Raw genomic sequence first — 11,473 nt, 5'->3', positions numbered from 1 at the left:
ACACTGACATCATAGTATTCAATAAACATTTCATTTTTGGTTCTTAAAGTTATCAAGGACTTTAGAACTAGAAAGAACCTAAATGCTTTCTCTAACACCCACGAGGTGAAGGGTCTCTCTCTCTAAATCTCCTAACAAAAGAACAGAAAGCAAGTAACACTTCCTTCATCCTACACTTAACCTCAACAGCAATGACTGAAACTTGGAGACAAAGAGACAGTAGAATCCAAATGCACAGATAATTTTCCTACTACATCGAAAGATGTTTACGCTGCCAATTCTGCCAGATCTCACACAAGGAGGATTTTCAATAAGGATGCCAATGGTAACATGCTATACTTGGAGCAGGGCAAAGTAAGAAAATGACTGTAAACTCACAGGTACCACAAGTACTTTTCCTGATCAATTAGGAAAAAAGTGACTATATTTTGGGATATGTATCTCTGAGGGGAAAAAGACATACATAGCCCCAACTAAGTTTAAAAAAGGAACATATATGACTAAAATAAATGCTCTCAAAACGATGTCCATATACTTTGTTAAATGCAGTCTTCATCTAATACTTTGAGGCATTTCTGTATTGGCATACAAATTGGTTTGGTTCTGATGGAAATAACAGGAAAAAAATACAAGTAACTCCCTATATTAATGCTAACAAATAGTCTAAAGAGACACATCAACAACTTAACAAATATTTATTTAGAAACTACGTTGTGGAGAGGAGGGAATAGCTCAAGCACTAGAGCACGTGCTTAGCATGCATGAGGTCCTGGGTTCAATCCCCAGTACCTCCTCTAAGAATAAATAAATAAACCTAATTACCAGCCCCCCAAAAACAACAACAACACTGCACCAAGTGACAGCTGGATGGGCTCATACATAGGCCCTCAGCTCACTTTTCCATCTTTCCAAATCACTCCAAAGGCCACAAGCAGCCCTTTTCTGATTAGACTACTGTATAAATCTTTAAAAGGCTGACAAGATGCAGAGAAGCTACAACATTGGAGGAAATCAACATATTCTTTTTGAACTGTTAATATTTTCCCCAAATTCAGTTGGTCTTTTGAAGTAAACCAGTGACACTGACATAAGAGCAATGGTCCTTTAGACACTTGAGAATGTGCAGGAACAATGACACTAGGATATAAGGAACCCTGAAGGCCAAGTAGAAGCAAAAAGAAAATTGGCAGACAGATGTCAAATAGAGATTTTTGCAATAAGGCTATCTAGACTCATTACAAACCTGAGTAAATTCAGTTTTATCAGTTTCCATTAATAGATGAAAACTGATGTAATAATTACTACTAGGTCAAAACGCTAGTTTTGCAAGAACATGAGATACAATCCAGATAACTACCTGGCCACTTTCCTTAGTTCACGCTGCTTCCACACAGGTAAACTAGCTTTAACAGATCCCTCAAAGGCAGAGCCACCCAACAAACATTGAAAATCCATGAAGAGGACCTAGACAGGTTACTACTGGGTGATCTCAATCACCATACAAACTCCAAATGACAAAGACTGGCACTCACTGCTCTCTAAGACTCAGAGGCCTGTTCAGATCAACTTGACTTACAAGCTGTTACAAAAACAATGACAGAGTGCAAACTGGAGAAGAGACAGGTTTTAGGGACTGTGGATATCATTACTGAACTTCAGATTAGATCACTTCAGAAATGAAAGGAATCCAACAGCCTACAGATCATTTAATTTCAAGAGGAAGACAACAATTTCTTCTTGGATACTCATTTTTTTTTAAGTAAAAATTCCACTGGAAACATTTTCTACTGTCTTGCTACTTTACAATACAGTCCAACAAATCAAACTAACTTGAGAGGAATTTCCTTTAATAAAGTAAGAGAGGTATTAAGGAGGAAGGAGAAGATTACAGAAAGGAAAAAAGGAAAGCATTTATCATCATATGGGAAAGAGTTAAGATATGTGATGCCTGACAGGTACAGCTCACCGGTCACAGTGATCACAATTACAAAGGGCCCTATCTCATCAATGCCACCAAGGATTACAAACTTTCTTTCCTCCTATCTCAGATGTGGTTAAAAGAACAAATTTAAAATGTTATGCTTCACATATACAAGTGCTTCTGGAGCAGAGTTAGAAAACAGTTACCTGTGTGACTGTAAGTAACCGTACACTACGACAGCCAACTCCTCAATTAGCTGGAGGCATCAGAGGAAGTGGTACCCCATAAAAAATTTATTTTCTAGTTAACTGGTAAATTTAAAAAAGTATAACACTTTACATTTCTTGACCATTTCAGATAAAGATGTTTCTAAAAGGTATCTGTTTCTTGTTAACAACGCAGAAGGAACATTTTGTGTTTTCTGCCTCCTCACAGGCAGTCACTCGCTTCCTGCTGCCACTGTGCCCAACGCTAGTAGCACTTCCTTCTGGCTCTTCTTGCCACGAGGGAGGAAACCAGATTTCCTTTATAAGCCTAAATGAGCTCTAACGGGAACCTGAGAGCTGCCCCTATGGCAGCAGTACATGAGTTTAGTGTTCAGCTTTTGTAACATCTACTTTGGCTTTAGAAAGAGGCCTTTTGAGGTCATTTCAAGGTGTGTGTGTGTGTGTGTGTGTGTTCATATACTATATTGGGGGCAATGCCAGATCTTAGCATGGGGATTGAATTATTTTTCTCTGCGGCAAAGTACTTTTAGAAATTCCCTACCTGTGTCTTTCCAGCAAAAAATAAGCCCACAGCTAACTTTTAACTAGTGGGATCTCCATTAAAGAAAGTATGAAGTCTCAATGAAAGAAAAGAAAATCTGCATACCTTACATGATGGTTTTCTAGGACATCTGCAAACTAAATTAAACTAAATTTCCTCTGAAGTACAGAAAGAAAATATTCTACTTTCGGATCTGAATGGACAGTTTTCACCCCTGTCAACGGACAAAGGAAATTCAGTCCCACAGGATACGAGGGCTTTTCAGGTCCCCTCTGGGGATACTGAAAATTAGTAAGGAAGTCATTACAATTCTAAATGCTGCTCCAAGTCCCCAAACCCTTAATTTAGAGCTCTGAATCCTCTGGGCATGCCAGGAACAACTCCAAATCAACTAGAATAGCAAAGACAGACAGGAAAGCAAAGAAACTCTACTACGCCCTCCAGCGGAGGGCGCCCACGCGCCCCTAAGTCTCTGACAACCCCTGAAGCACTACGAAGCTTCGAGAGCAGCAGACCTGTCACCCCCCTCACAGCTCCAACAGCATTACTACTCACTAAGGGAAGCCTGCTGCAAATCGTAATCCTAAACGTGCTTTGTTTTACATTTAGGATATACCCATAAAACATTTCAGAAATTTTAGAAGATCAAAACAATAACAACAAATTTTATAAACCGAAAAACCCTCAATGAAGTCCCTAACCATACAGGAAAGCTGAGTTCAGTCTCTCTCTCAACCTTCATTGTCATGTCAACCTGTCATGTTTTAGAAGCAAGGTGAATAATGTTTGCGCCCCTAATAAAACCTGAATCTCCTTCTAACTGAAGAAGGAAGAGAACAGAAAGAGGTGTGGTCTCAGTCCACTTAGAAGTTCAAAGCCACCATCAGACTAGACCTACAGAATCTGTTATTTGAAGAAAAAGAAAGGGGGAAGAAGGAGAATCTGTCCCCTCAGGATATTTCGGTCACCAGTGGATTGGTGGACATCTGTAGTTTATTTCAAGCACTCATCATAAGGAGAACTGTGGTGACCTCAAGAATTGCCTTTTAAATCTACAGGCGGTAAGACTTTAAAAAGCTTGGAAGTAACTATAAATTATAATCAGGCATGTAGAGCAAAGAAAAAAGAAGACAATGGTAATTGCATAAAACCACATAAAACATCTGACAAGCCTCTTAAATTAAGACGTCCTAGACACAAACAAAGACACTACAGGCATAAGGGCATAGGCCAGTGGTGTCAACATCCATCTGTACCCAGACTGTGTAACTGAATTCAGAATCAGAGCATACCACTCATCACATTTTAAATATGCAATAAAACATTCCCCTCCCCCCAGAAATGCCCTTTCTTTGAAAACAAAGTCATAAACACAAGCGACACTAAAATTTTCTCTCAAATAAAAGTACATACTCCTTTGAAGAAACTGACTTTCACCAAAAGAAGCCTAAGTTCTTTGTAAACTTTAACTTTTATAAGAAATGCTTTATGAACGTACTCTATCACACGTGTATCTGGGCTTATCAGTCACTGTAACCTTCTGTTACTTATGTAGGTACATTTAATTATACATGTAAAGTGCTTAACGCGGTACCTGATATATGGAAAAGTTGACAAATGTTAGTTATTACTGTAACACCATACTTGAAAAAAAATTTATTTCATTTAGGAAGTTCTCACATAATATTCTGCTGCTTAAAAACTTTCAATGCTGTCTCACCACCTGCCAAATTAAACATGGGAGATACTTTCTTCTCTAGAAGCGTGTATCCCGAGACCACAATGAATCTTCAAAACTGAGAACTCTACTCTGCGTCCTAAGACCACCACAAATCTTCAAAATTGAGACCTCTTCGCATCTAATTATCTAGATAAACTGTGATAACCCAACAGCAAATACAGAGCAAACTGACACCCACGGGGCTAGCCTTGTGTTGAGCCGACACATCCCTGCGTTTAAAGGGCTGCTCTCAGTTCTGCGGCTCCACGGCAGACGGGCTCAGCGCTCACCACTGTCTCAGCCTGGCCTTCCAGCCTTCACCTTCCACACTTCTTAATGCTACAATCAAACTGCTGTCCCTTGAGCCAGCTCCATATTTTCCTGTCTCTATTTCTCCTCAACACTTTGCCTCCAGTGATTCTCAAATTCTTCCCTACCCTACATTTTGCACTCTCATTTATACTTTCTGTCAATTAAGGTTTATCTCAAGGGCTACAACTTTACAGAACCTTGTCTGAGGCAGTCAACCAGCCTGGCCCCTAGGTGTGCTCCAGGACCCACCTATCCTCAACAGTCTTAAGGAACAGAGTCAATTCCAAGAAAGCCCATTAGATCTTGCTACCAGAGGCCTCTCTTTCCCAAGATTCCCTATCTCTTCCTTTTTGCAGCTACTGATATGAGATGGAGTCAGCCTCTGGGGAAAACCACATGTCAATCAAAGAAGAGCCTTGGCAGGCTTAGTCCTCCTGTTCTAGGCAGGAGAAAAGACCCTTTTCTCCCTTTCCCCTCCTTGGGTTTGACCTTCCCACCAGAGTGGTAACATGAGGCTGTGCGCCTGAAGAAAGGCAGCAGGAAGACTCCCTGACTAATTCTAAGACATGGAAGCCTTTGTGGGCTGGTCAATAAATAGCCAGGCAAAAGGGGTTCCTGAAGTACTGCTGGTCTCTCCCAGCTCTGGGGCTTAGGGACCCTATATAACTGAGCTGTGTGATTAGGCCTCAAGGGCTCCTTCTCAATTCTTCCTCTGGAACTGGTACAACCGCAGCAGTGGCTTCAGGATTCACAGCTCAAAGATTTAGGGACCTGAGTCCCAAGTCACGCCTCTTGGGCATTGTCAGAACATGAGAGCATGTTTTCTCCTATGGCAGTTTTTCTAATGCGCCTTTTTCCATAGCTTTTTTCCACAGAAACACCCCTCACTAAACTAGAAACTACCAAGTAGCTTCCGTACCTTCTCTTCATTCCCCACCACAAGGTGTATTCTCTACTCTAAACCTGACGAATAATCTGCAACGTAACAACACATGATTACACTGGCACTAGAATAAAGTTTTTTTCTTTAATACCTTTAATAAATAAAGAGAACTCTGGTCCTGGGGAGATTTGAGAAGGTATCTGGCATCTTCCGAACTTTCGCATAATTGATAAATCCTCTGAGAAACAGGAGAAAGCCTAATTTAAAAAAGAAAAGTCAAGAATGAATTTATAATTTCCATACTAAGTCTGCTCCCCAGAAATATCCCTCCTGATAGCAATACTTCATCATTTTTCTGCTAAAAGGTATCAAAACACAGTTTCCTCTAAAATTTCCAAAGGATTTCCACACCAAATTTCCCATTTCTCAATGAGAACACATAATCTCAAGAGCCAAATAAAAGCCTCTTTTGCACAGTCAGAATCTAATTGGTTTAAAACAGAAACAAAAACTAAGATGTGGCCAAACGTTTACATTTGGAAGCATCACTGAGAAACATTATCAAAACCTACCTTCTGAGCTCCAAAAAGTATTCCAAGATAATTCACTCTAAACACAGAGAGGTTATAAACTGTGTTTTTCTCAAATAAAAATTTCATCCTTTCTTGTCACAGGCTTTTTTTTCTGACGACAGTACATAATGTTGTCCACTAGATGTCAGGCTCCCCTTTACAACAATTCTCATAGTCTATACTCTATTCTTAATTTCAGCGTCAGCAGGGAAGCAAGCTGAGGAGCCCCCTCCAAGGGTAGCTCACATATTCCTGGCCCTCCTCCTGAAGAGATGGTCCCTCAGTCTTAGACATTTAACCCCTTTATGGAGATATAATTTACATACCATAAAGTTGACCCGTTTAATGTATACAATTCACTGGCATTCCGAATAATTAAAACTATAATCTAATTTTAGAACTTTTTTATCGTCCCTAAAAATATGTCTACCCATTAAGCAGTCCCTCCCCATTTCCTGCTCCCTCCTCTCATCTCCCCAGCTCCAGGCAACCACTTTCTTTTGGATACATTTAAAAATATACTCAAGTCGTGGAAAACTCTTTGTACTCAGACAGAAATGATTTTTGGCAGGAACGAAGTTATCAGGGCTGAGCATGGCGTACAGCATTCTGTTTGGCACCAAAATCAACAAGTGATTTAAAGAGCAGGGGTCACCCCCTCAAATGCTGAGTGAAGGGATCCTAGTGATACAAGCCATAAGAGCACGTAACTTTTGTGGATGGTACAGCTACAACCTCACTCCAGTCAAAGGATGGGTGCCACGTGGGAACTTAGGTCAGTTTTGCTAGCTAATCCAATTTTTAAGAAAAGCTTAAAACTTCAGACATTTTATATAAAAATTACTGATTTTTATACAATGACAACTAATTAAAAAAAAGACTTCTGAAAATAGCTGTGAAACATACAAACCGCAACTACAGGCTAGATGGAGCTCATGAGCTGCCAGCTTGAGAGCTTTATGTAAACACGGTCTTTGTAGGAAAAACTCAAAAAAAAAAAAAAAAAAAAAAAAAGGTTCTCTTAAAAAATGACCCAAACACTGAATCCAAATGCACTAAGGTACATCCAAAGTCTCACCATTTTTTGCTTACCAGTAAGCAGTAAGATAGCAAGAATAATCAATTACGAAGTGTTACATATTCATCTCATATGAAACTTTAATACATGAAGGGAAACCAGTCCATTATATTTCTGTTAAGTATCTATGCAGTCAACAATCAACCTAAAATTATGCTTAATGACTCTTCTTTGGTCCATTCAGAATTCACTTGGATTTTAGGCTTGGGGGAAGATGAGGAGTCAGACTTTCTCTTAAAGATACAGTTTAGAAAATAAGCAAGCCAAGGAACTATTCTTCTAAAGTAACTCTCCTGTAGGTTTTTTTTATTATTAGGCTTCTCAATAATCAAGGGAGGAGGTAAAAAGCACTATTTCTCTTTCCTTGGAAGGCCAATGACTGATAGGAGAGTAGATGGTGCTACTAAGGAGGTGGGGTGTGGCGTCATGAATGGCTTGTATTTTCTAAATAAAATTTAAGGTCAGTAATGCATGGCTCTGCTACCCTAGGCAAAGCAGATAGGTCCTGAACATATTAAGCAACTGCTGGGCATAGGTGTTACACTGTGTTGGCCAGACCCAACAGCAGCCCTGGCACCAAGGATCTTAATCAAGGAGACAACAAAAAGGCCTGAAGTAGGAGAAATGTTAGGATAGGAGAAAATGATGTCATAGTAGCAGAGTGAAGCAATTATACCACCTTTAACTGCTACAGGATAGCCCTATTGTTTTAGAGAAATAACAGCAGTGATGGTGGTCTGTTATTGTATCATACACATTTTTCCCTACAAAGAATGAAGAAGCTAATAGTATTCACCACAATGTTCATTTCTTTGCCTTAAGATGCCTTAGAAAAAAAACTTTAAATAAAAATTAAAAATTTAGAGTAAAAAGGATAATCTTAAGACCAACAATCTGAAGTGGATAGTATATTAAAATAAAAAAAATTCCTTCCTCCCATTACAAAATACTTCTTATTCTCACCAGTAGTGAACTAAAGAATTCTGGAAACCCAATGGCGGTTCTTCCAGAAGTTACATCTAGCAAGGCTATACATTTTCTGTTTTCTACTGACAGATTCAGCTGAAGATAGGCCACATACATTCAGGAGTAGTTCAACTGGTTACAATATATCTGTAAGCAATCTGGGGATGGGTTTGTGAACCCTTTATGGCAACAGCTCACAAGAGGAAAAAAAAATCTACAGACTATAAAGTCATCTTAACAGTGCATCATCCCCCTGGTCACATGGGGAAGGTGAGAGTGTAGATAAGTGTGTTAGGAAAAATCTACCACCACTGAGATGTTTTATGAACATGCATGTTACTCTGATTGTGACAGCAGCCTAATCTTTGAAATATTTTAAAAATAGTATTTATTACTGCCGATGGATATATTACTATGTAGGAGGTGAGATGAGGGTTTACTGAAAGTAATTTTACTTCTACAGTTTAACATAATCTTTTCTCTTGTCTTTATTAAAAGCACTTACCTAAAACCAGGAACACCCACCAGAGCCAGTACTGACCATCAAAATATCCAGGGAAATAGGTGGAAAACTGAAAAACAAAGCAAAATATTTTAGGGCAGCTCAACAGACACAATTTCACATTTTAACTTAAGAATTTACAAAACACTAAAGATTTTATTTTGTATACTAATGCTGTTCATTTAGAGCTTACAAAAATTTCTAAAATGTTAGGTAAAGTATTTTACATAGTACTGATTTGAAGTGAGTATGATGTATGCAATATATTTCCTTTCATGAAAAAGCAATCTTGAAATACGACAGCTTTCAGGCTTTATATACTCCTTGTTTTGAAGGCACTTAAACTTGTTTTCTTTTTCAAAATCTTTTTTCCCTCCACGTTTTTCTCTCATCTAGAAATATGTCTTGATACTTTTATTTTGCTTGCCCAGTACTCAAAACAACTATTTGGCTTCTTTCTAATGAACCCTGATTTTGTTCCTACTCCTCCAGCCACGCCCTGACCTTGGATGCTTTCTCACGTACATCATGATCACTGCACTGCTTTGCCTGGGACTAGCACGTGATGTTACTCTAGCCAATGGGAACTGAGGGTTCCTGAGAAGGGTTCCTTGCTTTTAAAAAGAAAAAGAGGAGAAGAAATAGCTCTTCTGCTGCTGAACGCTATTGCTTCCGATGTGATGCCTATAACTGCCATCACCATCTTAGCCCTGAGGGAGGAACAGCCACACCAACATGCAGAGCAGAAATGTGAGCTGTCCCTGATGATGTCACTGAAACACTTAACTAACCTCCGGGTCAGAATGTATTTTCACTGGAAATAACACTTCCCCATTGTTTCCTAAGCCATTTTGAACCAGGTTTGCTCACAAAGCCATCCTAACCGATATAAGCTGATTCATTCAATTCAGCTAAAAATTTCACTTTAAAATTTAGTAAAAATAAAGACTGGTAACTAATTTTATTTTGTTTTCTATTGGAGGCTTTAACACAGTTTGGACATTAAAATACAGTATTTATTAATAAAACAAGGAATGAAGAACCTCCTTAGGGCTTGAGGCCGTAACCTGAAGTCCATGTTTTAGGTGAGTGTACACTAGCTGTCTTGGAGAAAAGCCTGTAACTTTTAACAGATTCTCAAAGGAACTTGGAATCCTAACAATGTTAACAACTGCTTTAAAATAAAGAATTTAAAAAAAACTCCTGTGGTCAGTGAACATCCATTAATTAGCTAATAATGCCAGTTTATGATACATATATTGGTTTTATCTATAAAGTTAACAATAGCAGTAAACTTAACTGAAATCAGAGGACACCTTAAGAGACTAGATCATCTACAACATTAACTTACTTCACGCGATTCTAACTAACTGGTAACTCGCAAAGCACTGGGCCCCTAACAAAGTAGGGCTTGTTAAACAGTTTTGGCTCTCCAAGCATTCTGGCATAACCAATGATGCTACTGATAACCAGTCCTGGAAGGAAGAGAGGAAGGAGGGAGAAAAGAAGACAGGGAAGGAGAAAAGAGAGACTAAAATTTCAGTAGCATTAATAAAAAGAACATGTGCTTTTGATTAGCTACCAGAGAGGTGATAACCTTCCTTTTATTACAAAAACAACTAATTTCAGAATACATGTATTATCATATTATAAACATTTAAAACAGAGAAAGCAGCTGGTGAACAACCTGCATAATAGATGCCCTCAGACCACCAACATTCATTAGATGTGACTACAAAACTTGTGTGCATGTACCAGCTGCAGCTGATTTAGGTTCAATTTCATGAAACCAGAACAAAGACAAACCAAAAAATCATTTTAAATGCTGAGATAATTCCCAAAAAGCAAATGAAAAAAAATAGAACATTAAAAATTGTTCTACTTCTTCCTTCTCTACAGACTCTATCTTTGCTAGTGTACAACTTACCCTGACAATCAGGATCCACTTGATCAGAGAGAGACCAAATCCTGAAATGGCCCCATACCTTCCTGCGGCTGAAGTGGTCAGGCAAAAAGACAGGAAAAACCCAATCCAGTTAAAGAGGAATGCCACTGCAAGAGCAGAGAGAACAAAAGATGTCAGACGTGTACTGCTGCCCAAGGAGCAAGAGTGCCCTGCACTTGCTTTTGCTTCAGTGGCTTTCCCAGGGATGTAAGAGCCTAGCCCACGCTCCACAACCCTTATCCCACTTCCCCAAAACATCCACCCTCAGTTTTCCTCCAAAAGCAAACAAAAAAACACAGTCTCTGAATATCAGGTGTTGTACCACTACATCTACCAGTAGTCACTTTCAAAAATGAGTTAGTATCACCAAACTGCATGCTTACAACTTGTGCCCTCTACTGCATGTTACATCTTCATACATCAAATAAACATTATTTAACATTAAATCAGTGCCCCCAAATAATATGATTCAGGTCATTCACCCACCCGCTTCTATGAATTTTAACAGCTTATGTAACATGTCACCTCTAAAAGCTCTGCATTTCCTTCTTATCTTTTTTATACAGCAAATAAAAGAAACGGTTGCTCACTTCCAAGTCCAGCATATGGAAAGATAAATGCAAAATAACTTCAAGGGGGAAAAAACTGGATTGACTTTGATGTGTTAGAAAACAGCTTGCAAAACAAAATTCATCAGACAAAGGCATTTGATTCCTAGCCTACAGGTCAGGAACAAGTAGGAGGAATGCTAAGGGGCCCTGCAGATCCAAAAGACGAAGCTTAGCTCATGGAAAAATGTAGCATCC

At 38.9% G+C, this 11,473-nt stretch overlaps 1 protein-coding gene across 1 annotated transcript in view; it reads right to left on the bottom strand.

The window, feature by feature from the left end:
* NDFIP1 (Nedd4 family interacting protein 1) overlaps positions 1-11,473 on the bottom strand; it is a 45,866-nt gene that overhangs the window by 1,168 nt on the left and 33,225 nt on the right. The window contains exons 5-7 of the mRNA XM_074360858.1: positions 10,650-10,774; positions 8,726-8,792; positions 5,756-5,861 (exon numbers count right to left, since the gene is read on the bottom strand). Coding sequence (XP_074216959.1) covers positions 5,758-5,861; positions 8,726-8,792; positions 10,650-10,774 — 296 coding nt within the window. The 3' untranslated portion in view covers positions 5,756-5,757. The remainder of the gene's footprint in view (positions 1-5,755; positions 5,862-8,725; positions 8,793-10,649; positions 10,775-11,473) is intronic.

Source organism: Camelus bactrianus, chromosome 3 (assembly GCF_048773025.1).
Source record: "Camelus bactrianus isolate YW-2024 breed Bactrian camel chromosome 3, ASM4877302v1, whole genome shotgun sequence".
NCBI lineage: Eukaryota > Metazoa > Chordata > Mammalia > Artiodactyla > Camelidae > Camelus > Camelus bactrianus.
The sequence above is the reverse complement of the archived record's forward strand: the minus strand, read 5'-3'. Positions and strand labels throughout refer to the sequence as shown.